This window comes from Indicator indicator, chromosome 9 (assembly GCF_027791375.1).
Source record: "Indicator indicator isolate 239-I01 chromosome 9, UM_Iind_1.1, whole genome shotgun sequence".
Lineage (NCBI taxonomy): Eukaryota > Metazoa > Chordata > Aves > Piciformes > Indicatoridae > Indicator > Indicator indicator.
The window spans coordinates 3,751,987-3,773,132 of NC_072018.1; the positions used below are offsets into that span (position 1 = coordinate 3,751,987).

General features: G+C 43.7%; 1 protein-coding gene across 5 annotated transcripts; it reads left to right on the plus strand.

Annotated features, from left to right (window-relative positions):
* The first annotated feature begins 369 nt into the window (after positions 1-369).
* Positions 370-20,393, plus strand: APLF (aprataxin and PNKP like factor). Of its 5 annotated transcripts, XR_008489143.1 has the most exons (10): positions 370-405; positions 1,042-1,190; positions 3,595-3,721; positions 7,337-7,515; positions 10,019-10,407; positions 13,441-13,566; positions 16,469-16,515; positions 17,562-17,600; positions 19,304-19,906; positions 20,364-20,393. XR_008489143.1 is itself a non-coding variant. In XM_054383472.1 (9 exons), the coding sequence occupies exons 2-9, from the start codon at positions 1,092-1,094 to the stop codon at positions 19,507-19,509; spliced, it is 1,212 nt and encodes a 403-aa protein (XP_054239447.1). In that variant the 5' UTR covers positions 370-405; positions 1,042-1,091; the 3' UTR covers positions 19,510-20,236. The 5 variants fall into 5 exon arrangements, 3 of the variants coding, with proteins under 3 accessions (XP_054239447.1, XP_054239448.1, XP_054239449.1); XR_008489144.1 differs by lacking the exons at positions 19,304-19,906; positions 20,364-20,393 and adding an exon at positions 17,270-17,440 and having other exon boundaries at positions 17,562-17,585; XM_054383472.1 differs by lacking the exon at positions 20,364-20,393 and having other exon boundaries at positions 19,304-20,236.
* Positions 20,394-21,146: the final 753 nt, after the last annotated feature.

Sequence of the window (21,146 nt, forward strand, 5' to 3'; positions counted from 1 at the left end):
CCGTCGCTAAGAAGCAGGGTCGTGGGCGCCGGGCGAACGTCTCCCGCCCTTGCCTTTGGCGGGGGCTGGCTGCGGCCTCTCGTTAGGGAAAGGACGGTGCTCCCGAGGGCTGCGCCCCGCCGCCGGACTGCTGCAGCCACCCCGCTTCCTGGCTAAGCAGCTATGGGCTGGGGTTGATCAGCTGCGTTCGGAGGGGCACAGGCCGGAGTCGCGGGTCCGGAGCCTGTGCAGAAACGAAACGTCTGGAGACCTGTTTCGGACGGGAAGGAGGCAGAGGTTGGCCTCCTGTGCTGCTCTCCAGGAGGCAGCGGTTGGGCTGGGCGACCTGTGCTCCCTGTAACGCGAAGGGCCGGCAGTGGGGCCGGCAGTGCCCCCCCGGAGCGGGGCTGTGCGGTGAAACGAGCGGTAATTCGACTTGTTATCCCCTAGCCTTTGTGCTTCTGAACTGACTAGTGGGAGAGTGGAGCCGGAAGGAAAGGCAGGTGCAGTTTCAGTGCTGAAAAGTATCCCAGGCATGGCGGCTCTGAAGCGCACCCTTTCAAAACCAGCTCCCGAGAGTATGTGGTGTAACCTCAGAGCCTGCAGGCTTGCAGCCTTTAGCGCAAACTTGCCAAGAAGTGCTGCGATTTTGGGGTGTCTGATTCTGAAAACCGTATCTTCATGTTGTTTTCTGACTTCCAGTATAGAACCAATTTCTGGGATGTTGCACAGATTTATGGTCAAGCAATTTCTAAGCTGTAATTTCAGTTTTCTTAAAGTTGTGGCAGTGAGCACTATAAATTACGTACTTTAAAACATTCAGTACAGTACTGTTTCAAGATACTTTCAGTGAAAGGTGGAAAGGAAAGCATGTCAACTTCAGTGGAAGGTGGAGAGGAAAGTGTGTGCATGTCCTCTGCAAGCAGATGTTGTTCAGTGTTGCTGTTGCATTCACTTTAGAGAAGTATTAATGGCAAAGGTTCAGAGGAACATCTATGTTTGTGTAAAATGTGCATGTTTGTAGTGGGGTCAACTAGCTAAAAATTATTTTTGTTTTCTCAGAGAAAAAGTCAGGAGGCTGATGCAGAAGAAGCACCATTCATCCTGTTGAGATGTCTTGTAGCCCATCATTAATACAACCTGCTTGTTCCAACCCTGAGATACAAGGAACTGCAAAAATGAGAAGAAATGATGCAGCTTCCAGACATTTGGTGGGTCCTTCATTTTTTCATTCAAAAATTAAAAAGTCCTTATGTTTTCTGAAGCTTCCTCTCTCCCCATCCTCCAAGAAGTAAATTGCAACGATCAGAGTTGTACTTAAAATATCTGTTGCCTTATTGATTGGGATTGTATGTATATAAATGTATTTCTGGTGTGTATTTATGTTTGTGATCATTATGCCGCAGTAATTTGTTCTCTGAATATACAAAAGCTGTTACTGCTACCAGAGTATTTTGAACTAACAATACAGGAGCTGAGTTCAGTACAGTGCTACAGAGTAACTTCCAGTTCTCATCTCTGGACCATAACTGCCCTGTAAGTACCAGTGAAGGTCTAGAGGAATCAGAATGGTAGGGATTGCAAGGGACCTCTGGAGATCAAGTCCAACCCCACCCTGTCCCAAGTAGGAGATGTAGCCTCATTATTTTAAATACCAGTAGAACTGAACAGAAGAGCACATAAAATACACATAGAGGGTTAGACTGCAAAATAAGAATGCCAAACACTGTGGTACACACCTGATGAAGCAGACAAAAGCCAACAGAATTCAAGAATTACAGGAGACAGGACAATGCAGTCACAAACACATCTTTTCACCTTAGAAGAGTAAAAGGCAGCAATCTAGATGTATTTGCCAGGAGGTAGCAAATGTTCTGGTGCATAGAGGACACCTCATAAGCAACAACAATTCCAAATCCACCAGAATCAATCAGCAACATGTTCTGTTTGGATAAAGAAACTGAGTATGCAAGTTCCACCTCAACACGAGGATGACCTCCTTTACTGTAAGGGTCACAGAGTGCTGGAACAGGATCCTCAGGTTGTGGAGTCTCCTTCTCTGGAGATTTTCCAGACCTGTCTGGTTCCTGTGCAACCTGCACTAGATGGCCCTGTTGTGGCAGGGGGGTTAGACTTGAAGATCTCCAGAGGTCCCTTCCAACCCCTAACATCCTGTGATCGATGAATATTTCATGAAAGAATCTGAACAGTGGCAGTAACACTCATCTCTTACACAATGCATTTTAGCAGCAGGAATGACTATTCTTCAGCCAGCCTGAAAGCCTCTTAAATTTTTATCTGGAGACTCTGTAAATGCCTTGTGCTGGTGTAATGTACCAGCAGCCTGTTTCATTTGAATCATCCAGCTGTCACAGAGTTCATATGGATCTTGATAACCTAATACACAGATCAAATAACCCTCCAGTTTTCCCCTGGCAGCCAGCATCTTTCCAGCAAAACAGAGTTTTCAAAGCAAGTGTCTTTTTGCTTTTTCGAAATGTTGATGAGACAAATGGCTCTCAGGCAGCCTGGATAATTAGTGTGTGGAGTCAATGAGGTTTTTCTTAGGTCTTCTGTTGTGTGTCCAACATATGAGGAACAGCTGTGAGAACTGGGGTTGTTTAGTCTTCGGAAGAGGAGGCTGAGAGGAGAATTCATTGGCCTCTTAGCGCTACTTCAAAGGAGCTTGGAGCCAGGTGGAGGTTGCTCACTTCTCACATGCAACAAGTGACAGAACAAAAGGAAACAGACTCAGGTTGTGCCAGGGGAGGTTCAGGTTGGGTATTAGGAAAGTTTTCTTCACAGAAGGGGTTATCAGGCCTTGGAACAGGCTGCCCAGGGAGGTGGTCGAGTCACCATCCCTGGAGGTATTTAAAAGACTTGTGGGTGTGGTGCTGAGGGACATGGTTTACTGCTGGTGGTGGGATTGGGAGCTCTAAGGAAGTGGTTGGACTTGATGATCTCAAAGGTCTCTTCCAACCTGAACAGTTCTGTGACTCCATGATAGTGCTGAAAGGGACACACCACTCAGTGTCCATTAGATAACTGCATACAACAAATGAAATGTCAGCCTTTAATGTAGCTGAGCTTCCTGGGATGGATACTTCTAGTAAGTAGAGATTCAAACTGCTAATATTATGTCCAGTAGATAAGCACGAGTCTGGTGTATTTAATTTGTTTAGAATGTGGTTCCTTTATGGAGAAAGGAATTGAAAGAATGCTAGCAAGACTGTTCTGGATTTTTTTTTTTTTTAATTTCTTTCCAAATTGACATTTGATTGTTAAACCTCCTCTTATTTCTGTATGTGGAAATTCTACAGCAAGACACTGATGAAGCTCTCCTATGAAACTTTCAGACTGTAGCCTTGTAGATATTTATTCCAAAGGTCTAGAGAGTGTTTTTTTGAGCTGAATGAAAGTTTTTATATAGATGTTGATTATCTGACTGACTAGGAACTGTAAGAAAAAATACATTTCAGGCAATGGGCACCATCCAGAAGGTGGGTCATATATAATCCAGGCTGTGTTTGAAGGACAGAACTGTAAACTTTTGGTGTATTTTTCCCACCTGTTTTGTAACTGGAGAAAGATACTAAACAGTAAATGTTGTTTCAGGTTTCTCTTTCTGATGATAATGAAAGTCAACAGTCAAAATCTATTCAAAGAAAGAGAGTGCTTCCATCTTGGATGCTGGAAAAAGATCTCCTGGTTCAGAGGGTTTCTGAGCCTGCAATGAAAGGAGGTAGGTTTGTAGTGTAGTCTGATTGCATAGCAACATACATTTATGTGCTTTGATAGCATTTTTCTTAAATTATAATGGCAGGAGTAGAAAGTGTTCATTTGTTACTTCTCTTTCGATGCTCCATGCCTGGCAGCTGATAGAGACTGACTTTTGTTGTCTCCTTTGTCATCAGCCCAACTGGTCAGTTGATTTTCTTTTCTTTAATGCCAGGTAATGTACTCTCTTTGGACAGCTGGATATCTGATGTCCTGGAGCCTTTGCCTATAAACTCACCTGTTTTATTGACTATAAATTCTAGGTAGTTTCTGTACTTTAATCCCAAGCCTTCTGCACATTTAGGTTGCTGATATATTGCCTGTCTATATTTAGATTTTTCTGATTTCACAGGTTTTAAAGGTCAGGGGGTTTGGGTGGCAGCGTGTGCTAGTTTTTTAACTGTTACTGAGTCAGATTTGATCACTTAGTCCAAAGTTATTTCTTAGGCAGAGCTCATCACAGTGTAATAGTTTCTTAGCAATATGAGGCTAGAATATTGCATTCTCCTTTGTCCTTCTCTCAAAAGGAAATTGCTGAATCTATGATAAACTTCTGCTGTGTATCAGTGGTAACAGCAGCAGAATTTTGTGTTTAGTCACTATCAGCAGGAGACACAAGGGTGTTTCATTGGCACAATCCCAAGAAGATTTTCTAGCATGTCCTGCTTTGGTCCTGGGAGCCTGTAAAGGCTTCAAAACCTGCTATTAGGCAGTGTCTGACGAACTTAACCACAAAGCATTTATTGCTCTGATGCCTTTTATTGCAGGAAATGGGAGGACTAAAGTGAGAGAAAAATGGCTGTGTACATGAACAGTGCTCCCCCAGTGTTTCTGTCTGCTGTTGGCAGGGTGCCCCACCCTGCTTGCTCTTCTGTGGCGAGGAGGTTTAGGTGCCAACTGCTGAGTTTCCTTCAGTAGTTGTGTTAGCCAGTGGATGAACTGTGGCTGGTGTGTGCATGTCTGCTCCTCTGTGTCCAGCACCTATTCTCTAATTCCTCTTTTTCCACCTGCTATTTCTATTCAGATGGTACAATAGAAACTTTTAGCTCTTGATGCCTGAGCAGGCCTGAAGAAGTATTTCATGCAGTTTCTGACCAATTGCTTCTTGTTTCCTGTAGTAAATGCAAGTGGCTGGCTGGCTGACCTGGCCAAATGTGTCTTTAAATACTTCTGTTGTATGCCATTGGCTACTCTGCCTATTGCTTTCCTCAAAAGCTAATTTTAAGAATGTTTTAAGAAGCAGAAGAAGCTTTACTTCCTCCTATCCCCCTGCCTTTCCAAATCTAGACTGTTCCCTACTGGCTTATTCCCTCAGATTAAAAGTTACATATGCCAGAGGACTTGTAGTGTGATTGTTTTCTTATGTCTGGGTTTTGGTTTTTTTTTTTTTTTTTTGGATGGTGTGGAGCTTTGTGGTTGTTTGGTGGTTTTGGTTTTTCTTCCACAAGTGCTATAATGGTTGTTACACATGTGTATATACTCAAAGACTGAACATTTTGATATGTAAATGTTGAGCTTTGGAGCTATGTGAGCAAGGGAGAGCTGGGTGGGCAAGGGATATCTGGTGCTGTTGAAGCCCTTGAGGGAGCTAGGGGTACATATGGGCACTATTGGAGCTGTTTGAAAAGTCACAGAATTTCAGAACTGTCAGGGTTGGAAGGGACCTCAAAGATCATCCAGTTCCAGCCCCCCTGCCATGGGCCTCTAGATCAGGTTGCTCAGAGCCCCATCTGGCCTGGCCTTAAAAACCTCCAGGGATGAGGCTTCCACTACCCCCCTGGGCAACCTGTTCCAGTGTCTCACCACCCTTGTGGTGAAGAATTTCTTCCTAACCTCCAATCTGAATCTCCCCACTTCCAGTTTTGTTCCATTCCCCCTAGTCCTATCACTACCTGACATCCTAAGAAGTCCCTCCCCAGTTTTCCTGTAGCTCCCTTCAGATACTGGAAGGCCACCAGAAGGTCTCCCTGGAGGCTTCTCTTCTCCAGGCTGAGTAACCCCAACTCTCTGTCTGTCCTCATAGAGGAGGTGCTCCAGTCATTACATGAGATGATGATTCCAGCTTCAAATGGGCTGCTCTAATAAAACAAGCATTCTCTTCTGCAAGTCTAAAAGATTTCCTTGAAGTTGTGTCACGGATTGCATCTTTTTAGGGTGGTATTGAAAGGAATGGTAGAAAGGTAGAGAATAAAACTTAAAAGGCTGCCTTTTTTTGTCTGTCTTCCCACTGGAAAGGTAACACTGATTGGTGGTTCTGAAGTTACATTAAAATTTGGAGAAATCCTTTGCTTTGTGCACATGACTCCTGCATATCAGTACTTTTTAAAGGTAGAGTTTTTGAAGCCTTGCAAAATGGCATCAGGTATCTTCCTTCTGAATGCCTTTTGCATCAGATGGAGCTGTAAGAAGCATGGGCAGCTGGTCAAGGGAGGTGATTTTGCCCCTTTCTCTGCTCTGCTGAGACTCCACCTGGAGTACTTCATCCAGCTCTGGAGTCCTCAGCACAAGAATGGCATGAACTTGTTGGAGTGGGTCCAGAGGAGGCCATGAAGATGATCAGGGAGCTGGAGCACCTCTTCTCTGAAGTAAGGCTGAGAGGGTTGGGGTTGTTCAGCCTGGAGAAGAGAAGCCTCCAGGGAGACCTTATTGTGGCCTTCAGTGCTTAAAGGGGACTGTAAGGAAGATGAGGGCAGACTTTTCAGCAACACTTGTTGTGACAGAACAAGGGATGATGGCTTTACACTGCAATGGGGAGATTTAGACTGAATAGAAGGAAAGAATTTTTCACATTGAGGGGGTGAGACACTGGCACTGTTTGGCCAGAGGGCTGGTAGCTGCCCCATCCCTGAAAGCACTCAGGGTCAGGTTGTGTGGGGCTCTGAGCAACCTGCTGTAGTTGCAGATGCCCCTGCTCAGTGCAGGGGGGTTGGAATAGGTGACCTTTAAGGTCCCTTTCAACCCAAGCCATTCTATCATTCTATAACAAAACCAGGACAATGGAACTAGCTGTCTCCCAGCCACATATCCAGAAAACTCTCATCAGTACAGAGATCTGACAGTTTTATGAGGTACTAAAGCTTTCCAAAGAGAGGTTCAGTGTTTACTCTCTGTCTGCTGGTTATTGGCTGATGAAATAGTCAGCTGTGTTGTGATTAACTGGGCAAGTGGGCATGTCCCAATTTTGCCATGTCCTAATTACTGTTTGTGTGTATAACCTGGCAGATTGAAGTGATGCTTGCACAAAAGGTCTGTGGTAGAATTCATCCTTGGACATGTGGCTCAGTTCCTGTTGTGTAAAAGAAACGGTCAGGCACACTGATACTGACAGTCCAGTATGGCCTTTGTCAGCCATTTATTGCCTTCCTCCAAACTTCCCCTTGAGCATCTGCTTCATTCTAAACCAGACTTTTTAATCCTATAAGCAGGAAGTGAGGAATGTGTTGTTGAAACAGCACCTACACAATTGCTGCTTTTTCTTATGCCTTTTACCCTGTATTCTGCTTCCCTGTACCTTTAGGTTTCTAACATGGTCAGGATTTCACAGTTGTATTCCAAAAATACCTTTTCTTTTTCTTTTAAGGTAATAGAATGAAAAAAGTCCAAGGAAGGGGAGAAAGTGATATGGAGTCATTAAAATCAGAAGTAGATGTTCAGCAGAAAAAAAGATCAGCTTCTGAAGAAAGTACAGAGGATTTTGAAAGTGAAGAGCAAGATCAAGGGAAAAGGAGTTGCCTTTCCATCCCTGCCCCTTCATCTCAGGTAATCTTTTGGCTCAGGGCAGAAACACAATTCAGAAAATGAGAGTGTAGATGTCAATGTCATGTCGAAGGTTGAGTCTTCAACATAGCTGCATTCTGCTGGTGATTTGTTGTTTTGAAATGCCAGTCCATTGGACAGCTCTACAGCAAGGATTGTGGAAGCCTCCAGAGATCTGGTTTTCTGCACTTTGTTGTTGGGATCTGGACTTAGGTCCTGCACGCTCCACAGAAATACCAGGCTTTCAGCTTTACATCAAGGGGCTGGAAGGCACAGGCCCAAGTACTGGTCCTGAGAGTGGCTTTGTTTTGTAGTTTTATTTTTCTGAGAAGCCTTTAGGGATAGGTGATGGTATGACAGTGATGTCATGTGACCCTGAACTTTGCTCAGACAATTCTACTTAGTGAAAACTTACAGTCAGAAAATTCTGCTGTGTGCCCTAGCAGCTGCTATGTTTTGAAGCAAGGTATCATGAAGTGTGCTTATGCCACTGGGTCAGGACAGAAAACAAAAAGAAATCTGAAATCCCAAACTGCCTGTGGCAGTGAATGAACAGACACTTCAGTCCAGCTGGTCCACATCTGTGTCCTCAAAGTACAGCTTCATCCATAGGCAGTTCAATACTGACAGCACCCTTCTGGCAATGAAAGGAGAAGGAACATCTTCAGAGACAAGCAGCACGTTCTGGTGAGAGCCAGCTGAGGCTTTCACTGGCTTCTCCTTTAAGTTGTTTCTGCCATCACAATTGTCTGGAGCTGTTCTAGCACCTGGTAAAATACCATTATTTGCTGTGTTTCATTGGTTTTGACACTCAAAGCTTGTTGAGGTTTTGTTTTTTGATTAAATCTTCAGGTTAGTTATGTGCTTATGGCAAGCACACCACTATGTTATGTAAAAACTAAGCTGAAGGGTTATCTTTCAGTCTGAATCAGCCTTCTGAGTGGTGAGCTTTGTTGTTGGTTAGGCACATTAATACCAGCTGCAGTGCTATTTCTTTGTCCAATTACATCATGAGTGACTACGTAACAAATTATTTTAGTTTGCAGTTGATAAATATGAAGCCTTATTATTGTCTCCTAATAATTTCAAGCACAGTGTAAGAAACTGCCTTCAGAGCTTTGCAGCAAAAACTTAATGGGTTAGTGCAAGCAAGAGTAATAATCACAGAGAACTGTAAAAGACTGGAATTTGGATTATCAAAACCAAAATCACCACCTGACTGTCACTGTAGGGTAGGAAGTAAGAACAATCTTCATTCTTCTGAGCATCAGCAGCCACCAGATGGCAGAGAGGTCATGCACACATTGTAACCCGTGCCAGTGGAGCTGCTGTCCTTGCGTTTCCTTGGTTGCAAACAGTTTTTGAACTAGTCATCATGTGGAAGTATTTACTCTCATTATATACAATACAGGCAATTGATTGAAGTATACAGTAGAGAAGACACAAGTGGGAAAGGCAAATTGGAGTCATTTAGCCTGCCTCTGGCAAATGAAAGCTTACTTCCTAAGCTGCAGTTGTTTGCTGAGCCTTATTTTAGGGCTCTCCAAAGAGTCATCTTTGTCTCCCAGTTGACTTACTAAACGTGCTGCTGTGTGTATGCTGAGGCTTGCATGGGAAAGAACAAAATCAAACAGGAAACCACCAGCTGATTTTCAGGCTTTGCCAAACATCTGTGTCAGCTGAGTATAAATTTACTGGAGAGGGAACTTGGATAATAAACTTTTGTAATGTATCAAAGCAGTTCGGCCTTCAGTATAGGGATGTTTTTAGGTAAGGTCTCAGCTGTTGGGACACTGTTCCTGTCTTGGTTACCTGTCTCTTATTCTGAAGCACACATGTGCTTATGTTTCAAATGTAAAATGCAGTATTTGTCAAAGCAGAAGTCTTTGCCTGATCTACTGGCAAACTGTGTTCAAGCTTTAGGGTTACAGGTTGAAGTGTTTAAGATGAGTTGGGGTAGGTAGGGTCAAGCTCAAGGTGTATGTTGTGAGTTCCCAGGTATCTCCCATGTATAGATAAATGCATATTTCAGATATCTGGGTGCTTAAGGGATTAACCTTGATTCTTACACAGGAGTGTCTTTTCTTCTAGAGTCTACTGTATCTTCACATATACAGTCCCCATTCGTTTTTCAGGAGCAGTACCTTTAATTGAAAATTAATTCAGGCTAAATTCCTCATATGGTTCACAAATTGAGGTGGTGAGAGAGGAGCCTTGACTGTGTGCTGAGGGAACAGAAGCTGAGGATGGGAGCTTTAGGATAAGCTTTTCCTTAAAGTGTGTGTGTGTGTGTGTTTAACATGAGCCTTTCATTCACCAGCTGAACTGGGTTTGGAGCAGAAGATTTTAAAGGCTGGGCTGGATGATCTTTTTGAGCTTTTTTGGGCTGTTCTGTGATTCTCTGATCTTGAAAGCAGGAATGATGAGGCAGAGTTTGACCTTTTTATCTTTTCATTCTGAAGAGTGTAAATTTTCAGATCCTTCAAAATGTAACCTTGTTCCACAGAATACATCTGGATTTCCTCTTGAGAGTACCATGAGAAACATGGAAGGATATGGCAAGACTGGAACAAAAGCCCCTGGAAGTTCTCTGGAAAGCAGTGATAGGCAGCTGCATAGTAAAAAGTCTAAAAGAGTAGTTCAGAGCTCCAGTAAAGAAAATAGAATTGAGGAAATAGAAAACAAAGAGCAGATAACTGGTTCTACAAGCCAAGAAGCTCACTGGGGCAGGACTTCCCAATATTTGGGTGCCCAGGAAGGGCTTCTTGAGCCTGATGCAAATCTGGATTACAAGACTGAGATTTCTCATTCAACCACACGTGCAGATGCTTCAGAAAGCTCCAAACAGATCAAGCATAAGAGGACACCTTGCATGTATGGAACAGGCTGTTACAGGTAAAGCAAAATTAAAACTAACTTAAGCTAGCTTGTTATTAAGAAGTAATGTATGAGCTATGGAAGAGAAAACAGTAAATTTGTTACCAGCTTTGGTTTGAAAAGAATCTTTTGGGAAGTAGGGGGCTGATGAGAAACAAATGGCATAATGAGACTTTTAGAAGTATGAAAGGAGGAGTTAGGATGCCTTCCTAACTGCTAATAGAACTCAAAACAAAGGGCTGAAGTACTTGAGCAAATTAAAAGATGAAGTGTTGCGGGAAATAAGAACCAAGGTCCATTAAAAAAAACCCAAAACCAAAAACCCCAAACAAAACCCAAACCAAATAAACACTCCGTGTACAGTGCATGTACCAGCAGGGAGAAGAGATGGAAATGGTTGAAATGCCCAACATAAACCCTGTAGTCTTGTTTGGTTAGCAGATGAAACTTCTCTGAAAGGGGATTGTTTGGAATTTATTGCATGCTTTGTGATTGGAATAGTTAAATTCCTTATTCTTTGTCACCCCTAAGTGATCAAGAATTACTTTTACTAGAACTTGGCCAGCCTGCACTATTGTTTTGTTTTTTTTTTTCCAATTTGATTTTAAGCTTTCAGTCTCCCCCTAGAGCTGGAACAAAGCATACTTGCAAAGTCCATGTTAACCCTTTTCTGGTGAGTGTCTTTGGTAATGTCTCAAGTGAAAAGAAAGATAGGTATTTGGGGGTTTGTATTCTTTTTTTTTTTTCCCCCTCCTACTCATATCCTCTTAATTCACAGTGAAAGATCTATCATACAAGTGTTTTGGGTGATCCAAACGTTCCAGCAAAGCCAAAACACCAGGGCTCAGGGCCCAGCCTCCTGCTAGTTCTTGTTGCCCAGAAGTGATGTTTCCTGAGAACTTGTCATAAAATAAAATCCCAGTAAATGCAAATCTGCAGTGATTTCTAGTGAAATTGTATCTACTCACCCTGCAGTTCACAGAAATCAACAGGAACCACCAGGACAAGTCTGTCTCTGATGTAAACAGATCCAAGGAACACTGGATCTTTGATAAGTAGCTCATTGCAGAGTTTATCTGCAGCTTTCTTGGGGGGTTTCCTGAGTTACCAGGCAAATCATAGAACCACCCAGTTTGGAAGGGACCTCTAAAGGTCACCTACTCTAACCCCCCTGCAATCAGCAGGGACTTCCTCAACTAGATCAGGTCATCCAGAGCCCTGTTGATCTTGACCCCGAATATATATCCAGGGCCTCAACCACCTCTCTGGTCAACCTGTTCTAGTGCTGAACCACCCTCACTGTAAAGAATTCTTTTTCTAATCCAATCTAAATCTACTCTTCAAACCATTGCCCCTTGTCCTGTCACTGCAGGCCTTCGAAAACAGTCCCTCTCCAGCCTCCTTGCAGGCCCCCTTCAGGTACTGGCAGGCTGCCATTAGGTCTCCCCAGAGCCTCCTCTTCTCCAGGCTGGACAACCCCAGCTCCTTCAGCCTGTCCTCATAGCAGAGGTGCTCCAGCCCCCACTGTTTTCATGGCCCTCCTCTTGACCTGCTCCATCAGGTCCATGTCTTTCCTGTATCGAGGGCTTCAGACCTGGATGCAGTTTCCAGGTGAGGTCTCACCAGAGCAAAGTGGCAGAATCACCTCTCTGAATCTGCTGGCCACACATCTTTTGGTGCAGCCCAGGATGTGATTGGCCTTCTGGGCTGCAAGCTCACACTGTCTGGACAATTAAATGGACAATTGAAGTCTTAATACTAAATATCTGGCTACATACATGCTACTGTCTTTGTTTTTCTAAACGCAGCTACTCATTTGCAGTGAGTGCAAAATAAAGCAGCAAATACTGTAATGACATTTTTCTTGCTTGAGGGCAAGAGTGTGCTTTTAGAATTTGCACAATCACATTGAAGATGATGTACTCTGGGAATGAGTGTGGTAAATCACTGAAGTATTTTGTGGATGCCTTTTGGAAAAGCATTTATTAAAATGTCTCACATTCCTTGCTTTTAAATATTATGTTTGGGGAGGAAAAAAAAAAAAAAAGGTGCTCCTGAAAGAAATCATAGGGAAAAATTAGATTTGGGTTTGGTAGCTGCATGTTTACTTTGACATAGTGTTTTGTAGTATGTTTTGATCTGTCACATTAATCTCTCCTAATATGTTGGGGTTTTTCTGTGTTCTTCATAACATCACTGACAGAAGTTTTATAAAACCAGCTCTTTTTTTTTTCTTAAGTGATGTTGTTTATACCTGCCTTGTCTTGCATGTGTGTATGCAAACTATTGCCTAGAGGCAGTGGAGATGTTCTTTCAGTGCTGCAGACACTTGACTCACTATTTGCTCACCCTGGAGTCAACTGATGAAGTGTAGAGCAAAAGAAGGCATGGATGCTGGTAACATCCTCTCATCACTAACATGACATGTTTTGTGGTACAGATTCCTCTCATCGCTGCAAACTGATACTTCAAATAAAATACTACAGTAGCCAAAGCAAACTTGAGAGCATAGTCAGGGTAATGTCCAGTGGGCTGCTCCATCTGGATTAATGTGCTGGCATTTGAAGTATTCAAGTGAGTGCTCACTTGCATACAGAACAGAAGTGGAAAGTGAGATGTAGAGCCTGAAGCTATGAGGTGATTACCCAGGGCTGTGGGGAGCGTTCAGTGCTGCAGTCAGTCATCTGCTATGCCTTGGCTCTCCCATCCTGAGCTGAGACTTGGGTAGTGGTTTCTGCAGCACTCCAGAGGGAGTCATAACTGAGCAAGCTGGCCACTGAGTAAGATTCATGCTATGTGCTTACACCAGTAGATTGTGTATGCAGCGGAGGCCTGAATGGCAAATAGGGAAATTCCTGTTTTAACCTCTTCTGCATCATGTGCAGAGGTAAAACTTTTCTTCTGTTCTCCTGCAAGTAGGTCTTACTCTGCACAAAGCTAAACATTTATGTAACCACAGAAAAAGGAGCTGTCACTGATTCAGTGGCAACGTTGTCTCTACTTCTTGTATCTAAACAGAATGGTCAATTCTCTCTGTTTTGTCTTTTGCAGGAAGAATCCCATCCACTTCCAGCAGTTCAGTCACCCTAATGATGATGACTATCATGAAGCAGAGACCCTAAGTCAGGATAGCAATGATAACCGGCCCGAGTGTCCGTATGGAACAGCTTGTTACAGGTAAGAAACACTACCCAATCTCTCCTCTTCTTCTACAGGTTAACAACGTTCTCCCCTGGAGCTGCAAAATCACAGTAGTAGTAATAATGAGCAATTCTTGATGGCAAATCTTGACTGTAGTTTTCCTAAACTTCCTGTGAACAGATTGCTACCTTTAAAACACCAAAGCCTGGGTGAAGTATTTGTTGGTGATCTCAGCTGGCAGATGTGAAAACTTGATATTTGGAACCTCTTCAGTTGCTTTTTTGTCAGTTGTCAACACAGAGTAAACTGTTCTTCTTTTGTGCAAACAACAATTTATCGTAACGTTGTTCTTGAGATGAAACTCTTAGTTTGAATTAGTTTGATTGAGTATTTGTTGAGATTTTATACAAAACCTATTTTGATTAGAATTTGATTTGTTAGGAAACATAATTTAAGAGCAATAAAATACAGGTTGTGGCTGAAGACCAATGGTATTACTCTTATCTGAAGAAGACAGATCTCTGTCCCCCATCAATACTGGGCCCAATGCTGTTTAATATCTTTATAAGTGATCTGAATGTTGGGATCAAGAGCACCCTGATGAAGTTTGCAGATGACATCAAAATGGGTGGGGAGGTTGACACCCAAGAAGGGAGAGCCACCCTCCAGGAAGACCTGGACAGGATGAAGGAGTGAGCTAGCACGAACCTTATGAAGTTCAACAGGGGCAGGTGTAGGGTCTTGCACCTGGGGATACATAACCTGGGAGTGCAGCTCAGACTGGGAGCCACCTGGACAGGGAGCAGCCCTGTGGAGAGGGACCTGGGGATCTTGGTAGACAACAAGCTCAACATGAATGAAGAGTGTGCTGCAGCAGCAAAGAAAGCCAGCAGGATGCTGGGCTGCATCAACAAGAGCATCACCAGCAGAGATAAAGAAGTCATTGTCCCATTCTACTCACTGCCTGTCCAGCCACACCTGGAGTTTTGGTCCCCACTATACTAAAAAGATGCAGAGAGTCTGGCAGGTGTCCAGAGAAGGGCCATGAGGATGATCAGAAGACAGGAAGCCCTGCCATATGAAGAAAGGCTAAGAGAAGTGCTCAGCCTTGAGAAGAGAAGGCTTAGGGGAGACGTTCTTATCGTATACCAGTACATAAGGCTGGCTACCAGGAGGATCAGAGACTCCCTTTTTACAAGGAGTCACATGGAAAAGACAAGGGGCAATGGGCACAAGTTACTCCTGGGGAGATTCCAATTCCAGAATAAAATGTCTCCCCATGAGAACAGTTGGGCATTGAAATCATCTCCCAAGGGAGGTGGTGGATTTCCCTACAATGGACAGTTTTCAGGCTCATCTTGATAAGGTGCTGGACCATCTCATTTCAAATCTACTATTACCTAGAAAGGTTGGACCAGATGATCCTTGGGGTCCCTTCCAACCTGACATTCTGTGAATAAGAAAACATAAATAAGCAACTGATTTTACAAGTGTGCCTTGGCAGTAAGGGTATCTTGTGAAAAAGACAAAACCTTCTGCTGTTGCAGACATGAATCTGCAGCTTCAAGCAGTGTCACATGGTGTGTCAGTCTGAAACAGTGGCCTTTAGTTGGTGCTTGTTTTCAGAAGCCAAGCCAACACAACTTCCAGACTCAGAATTTTTTAAGTTTTTCTGCAGGAAAAAAAAAAAAAAAAAAAAAGAGTTGAAACTATTTTAAATGCAGCCCTGAGAAAAGCCTTTCCTAACACAACGGATTAGCACAAGGTAGTTTGGACCAAGTTAAAGCATGAGTGCAGCATTGGATAGCTGCTTGGTGGGGGACAGAAGGATAAATCAGTGTGTTAATGACAGGGATCACAGCCTGAATGAGATCCAAGGGTTAAGCTGACTAAAGTTGCTTTGATGCTGCTTTTTAATAGAAGACAGACACACCTGTGTATTGAACTCCTTGGGTTGCAGCAGCACTGCAGAAATGACTCAGCTCTCTGAAGAATCCTCCTGTGGCCTTTCCCTGTGATCCTTTGAGACAAGCAGTTCTTTCCAAGGTCTTCAGTTTTCCCAAACCGTTCGATTTGTAGCCTTACACTGCAGAATGGGAGGGCAGTGCTTGGATGTCTCAGACCTCTGATGTGCTTTGCATGCACCAGAAGTTGTGTTCTGGTTTCATTCTAAGTGAGAGTGAATGATCAGATCGGTTCTCATCATGCTGAACCTCATCTTACAGCTTTTGAAACTATCTCATCTCTTGGTTTTGATCAGCCAACTTTTTTTTTTTTTTTTAATGATGAAAGAAGAGGCAACAAAGGGCAACAGAGCTGGTGAAGGGTGTAGAGAACAAGTCTTAGGAGGAGCAGCTGAGGGAACTGGTGTTTAGTCTGGAGAAGAGGAGGCTGAAGGGAGACCTCATTGCTTTCTACAACTACCTAAAAGGAGCCTGTAGTGAGGTAGGGGTTGGTCTCTCTAGTATCAGGTGATAGAATAAGACGAAATGGCCTGAAATTGTCCCGGGGAGGTTTAGGTTAGTTATTAGGAAAAAATTATTTACAGAAAGAGTGGTCAGGCATTGGAGTGGGATGCCCAAGGAGGTGGTGGTGTCACCATCCCTGGAGGTGTTCAAGAAACGTGTGGACATGGCACTTTGGGACATGGTTTAATGGCCATGGTGGTGTTAGGTTGAAGCCTGGATTCAATCTTAACAGTCTCTTCCAACTGAAACAATTCTATGATTTGAGGAGGAACTCTGATTTACCCTGATTGTTGTTTCGTTTTTATTTTACACCCTACATTTTGTAAGGTGAGACAGTGCAGTAAGGCAGTGCTCACAGAATTTTATTTTAGAACAAAAATTGAAATGCTCCATAAAGTAGGAAGAATTTCTGGGCTTAGTAGGAGTGAAACAAGGTGGCAGTCAAGCTTTTTCTGTTTTCTTCTTTGCAGGAAGAATCCGCAACACAAGCTGGAATACAAGCACAGTGCACCTCCAGGTAAGTCAAGTTGTTCAATATAGCTCAAAGCTGGGGGGGGACATCCTCAAAACCCAATAATGGCTACCAAAATGTTGGACTAAAATGCTTTCAGCTGCTGTAAGTAACACTGCAGCTTGCTCTGTACTGCCCTGCAGCCTCAGTATGTTTGCAGGCAACATGAAAGTGTTGATCTGGAGATCTGGATAGGCCAGACCAATGGGCTAAGGTCAGCTGCATGAGGTTTAATAAGGTCAAGTGCCGGGTCCTGCACTTTAGTCACAACAGTTTATCTGGGTAATGTCTCAGAAACTGTACAACACCACAAGAAAAAAAAGTTGTTTTTTTTTTTTTTTTGAGCAGGAGAATAGTGATGCTTGTAAATACAGCACAGTCGTTGCAGCATGTGTGTCAGTCTTTTATCACAGAATGGTAGGGGTTGGAAGGGACCTCCAGAGATCCAGTCCAACCCCCCTCCTGCCAAAGCAGGACCACCTAGGGCAAGTCATGCAGGAACATATCCAGATGGGTCTTGAAAGTGTCTAGAGAAGGAGACTACACAACCTCTCTGGGCAGCCTGGTCTAGGACTCTTACAGTAAAGAGGACCCTTACAGTAAAGAGGTTTTTCCTCATGTTGAGGTGGAACTTCCTGTGTTACAGTTTGTGTCCACTGCCCCTTGTCCTATCACAGGACGCCATTGAAAAGAGTCTAGCACCTTCCTCTTGACAGCCACCCTTGAGGTATTTGTAAACATTAATGGGATCCCCTCTCAGTCTTCTGTTTTCCAGACTGAACAGCCCCAGGTCTCTCAGCCTTTCCTCATCAGATGTTCTGGTGCTTCAGTCATCCTTGTAGCCTCCATTGGACACTCTCTAGTATATCCCTGGCCCTCTTGAAGTGGAAGCCCAGAACAGGACACGCTACTCCAGGTGTGGTCTCACCAGGTCAGAGTAGAGAGGAAACCCTCCCTTGACCCCACTCTTCTTAATGCAGCCCTGCCACATCTGTGTATACCCCTTACACTAGGCTGTCCTTCTGTATGACTGATAACTTTCCTTTCTTTAGTAACTGAAAGAAGAACCAGGCAACGACCTTCAAAGAATGGTGAGTATGTTCTTATGTTATGGGTGGGCACATCAGCATGGGGTGCATCCCATCTGCTTTGGGGTTTTGGCATTTGATAGTGCTGGAGATGCTTGATAATACTTAACCTGAGGAGAAATAATCATGATTTCAGTAAAACTCTGCTTGTGTTTTCACACATAATAGTGCTGAAACGGAATTTGTATCAGGCTCTCCTGACTGAGTGTGCCTGTACTCCCCTGGAAGAAGGCAAGAAAACAGACAAATGTTTTAAGGATAGACAAGCAGATAAAACAGTTCTTCCTTACCTAGGACTTGTAAGAGGATGGGTGGAATCCAATATGTCATCCACAACTAGTTATGGTTGCTCAGTGAAGATCGATTGCTCTTGAAACATTGAGATGTTCCTCCTACATCATATTGACCTTTAGATAACTCTCAAGTGCTGTCTGTGCATTTGCTGATGAGCTTCTGTTATACTTATCACAAGGCATTGATGTTTTGGCTAAGATACTGGTTTGGTAGGGCTCAAGTGGAAAAGGGGCAGCTTTTCACTGGCAGCTGCATGTGTATCCCTATTCAGCTTCTAGTCATCAGTGAGGATTGTGTGGTAGCACAGGCAAACTGTAGTCTTTCTCAGTAATATCCTGGAATCACCTGGTTGGAAGAGCTACTTAGCTGAGTGATGTGATGCAGCTATGGGCTATGCAGGATTCTCTTATATGCTACTTTGTAGGTTTTCTAGCAAGCTAATCATAGAATGGTCTGGGTTGGAAGGGACCTCCAAATGCCAACCCCCTCTGCAGTCAGTAGGGACATCCTCAACTAGATCAGGCTGCCCAGAGCCCTGTCAAGCTCCACTTTGAATATCTCCAGGCGTGGGGCTCCAACCACCTCCCTGGGCAAACCTGTTCCAGTGTTGTACCACCCTCATAGTAAAGAACCTGTTCTTAATATCCAATCTAAATCTGCTCTTTTCTGGTTTGAAGCCATTGCCCCTCACCCTGTCCCTGCAGGCTTTTGTAAACAGCCTCTCTCCAGCCTTCCTGTAGCCCCCTTCAGGTACTGGAAGGCTGCTATTAGGTCTCCTCAGAGCCTCCTCTTCTCCAGGCTGAACAACCCCAGCTCCTTCAGCCTGTCCTTGTAGCAGAGGTGCTCCAACCCCCTGATCATTCTTCTGGCCCTCCTCACTTCCAAATATAAGGGAACTGGATGATAGTAATAGGAGACTTCCAATAATGGGGAGCTGGATGATGATAATAGGAGACTTCCAATAGTAGGGAACTGGAGCATCTCCCTTACAAGGAAAGGTGAGAGACCTGATGCTGTTAAGCTTAGAGAAGACAGAGAGAGGATCTTATGCTCTGAAGGGTGAGGGTTAAGAGGATGGGGCCAGCAACATGGTCCAGCAATTAGGAAAATTGTGTGTGCCACTCCTTAAAGAAAGGAGAGTTGTCAGAAGACTTAGTCTGATAACAATTTTCTTCTGTTATCAGAAGAGGCATGATGCTGTTTTCCAAGTGCTAAGTGATCCAACTGGTAAGTGCTGCTGGAGGGGTCAGAGTGAGATGGCACAGCTCCTCATGAGAGTTGTCAGCAATGGATAGAGTGCTTCAGTTAATTCTTTCTTCTTTTGAGGAGTGAGGCCAACTCCATGATCTCTGGAAGGTCTCTTTAGTTCTGTATTTATGATTCATGAATGTGTGGTATTTTTGTCACTACAGGAAAAAAAGCTGTGGAGAAAGACCTTGCCAGTGATGATGAACCAAATGAATATGACCTTAATGACAGCTTTATAGATGATGAGGAAGAGGAGTGTGAGCCTACAGATGAAGACTCTGACTGGGAACCAAGTTCAGAAGACAAAGATAATGAAGATGTAGAAACACTTTTGCAAGAAGCACGAAGATTCACTAAGACCAAAAAGTAGCTGCCTGGAAGAACATTCCAAATGCCCAACAGTGACTGGTAAAACAAGGATGCACAAGGAGAGGAACTGCTTTGGAAACTCTTTTCCTTAGTGACGTAGATGCTGCAGAAAGATTTTAATGGTGGCAAAGGGGTTTCAGCTATGCCTTCCTTTTCCATCTGTATTACTGTGGTGGGTAGGGTTTTTTTGGGTTTTAAGTGATGGAGCCAGAGGATTGAGCCCTGAGTGTTTTGTTAGGCTTTTTTTCTCACCTTACTCCTTTTTGGAACACCATTGAAATATAAATTTAAAGGTTGTTAATGTTTCTTTTTCCTGTGCTTGGGAGAAATGCTGGCACCAGGAAAGCCTTTTGTTCTGTGTTGAATGGAGTTTCCCTGCACCCCTGCAGTATTGAGAGGTAATCCTTGGCCCCCACTGGGGAACCTGTCTATATTTTAGTCTTTGTTTGAGCTGCTGCAGTTTTAAATTTCAGTGGTCAGCCACCAGCTTTCCTTTTAGGTGTTATTGATTCTCTTGCTGTACAGTGGTTAGATACAGGTTGTCTAAGTCACTTGAGAGCAGTATCTCAGTGTATCGAACCACCTGGCTGCCTCCCTCAGCAACATGTTAGCTGTAATTGCAGCAGTGCCTCTTGCCATGCCTGTACCTCACTGCAATTGTGTTCCCTTCACATCAAAGCTGAGGTCCTGATGACTGCCTTTTTGCACAATTAAACTTGTAAACATACTGTGGGGAAAATGTGTAACTGTGTCTCTCTGATTTCTGAAGACTTTGTTAGAAGCTTTTGCCTTCAGCTTGTTCACAATTCCCTGAACTTCCAAGAAATTAAGCTGAAAAGTTTTGATGTGTTTCAGGACAGATGCCTGGCACTGTGTCAACGGGGCATGGGTTTGGGACACGAGCCTGAAGTCCTGTGGGGGAAACAAATCTTCTGTGGCTCTGGCTCCCCTGCGAGTATCTGCACAATCATAGTTGAAAATAGACATCCAAATACACTCAAAGAAGCTTCTCCTAAAATCTCTGACAGGTTGAAAATGTAAATACTCACAATGGACAACTGTTCTGAATGTAGAAAACTTCAGCTTCTGTTGGCCAGTGGCTTTCTGGTTGCCAAAGCTATTTCATACAGAAAGAATCCAGTTGGTGTTCCTTAGTGTCTGGTGGTTTCTCAGGAACTCCAAAATAAAACCATGGGTTAAAACCCCTGACAAACCTGGAAGAACAATAAATAAAAATCCCCCAAGACTCCCCTAAAACCTCTCTAAAACATCTTGACGCCTCCCCACCCAAAAAAGAAAACCCACATAAAAACACTAACCCCCCCCTTAAACTCTTCCTGAAGTCCACCTGGAACCCCCACAAAACACTTCTAAAGCTTCCCCAAACCATGAGGAAAAAAAACAACCCTCCTAAACCCCTGAGATACTACAGATCCAAGAACCTTTCCTCCCCTAAACTGCCCCAGGTATGACCCCTACAACACCCCAAGACAGGACCAAAACTCCTCTAAAATCCAATTCCCCTCAAATCACTCTTAAAACCCAGGGGAAAAAAAAAAACCAAGAAAAACCTCCCCTACCCTCCGTTATAAAAACAATAAAACCCCACTCCTAAACCCCTGCTAGAATCCCCCAAAA

Bases quoted from the DNA above. Each gene is read 5' to 3' on its own strand.
- APLF (XM_054383472.1), top strand. From the start codon at position 1,092: ATGTCTTGTAGCCCATCATTAATACAACCTGCTTGTTCCAACCCTGAG. The intron at 13,567-16,468 runs GTAAGAAACACT...TCTTCTTTGCAG, and splicing joins TATGGAACAGCTTGTTACAG to GAAGAATCCGCAACACAAGC. The intron at 17,601-19,303 runs GTGAGTATGTTC...TTGTCACTACAG, and splicing joins GCAACGACCTTCAAAGAATG to GAAAAAAAGCTGTGGAGAAA.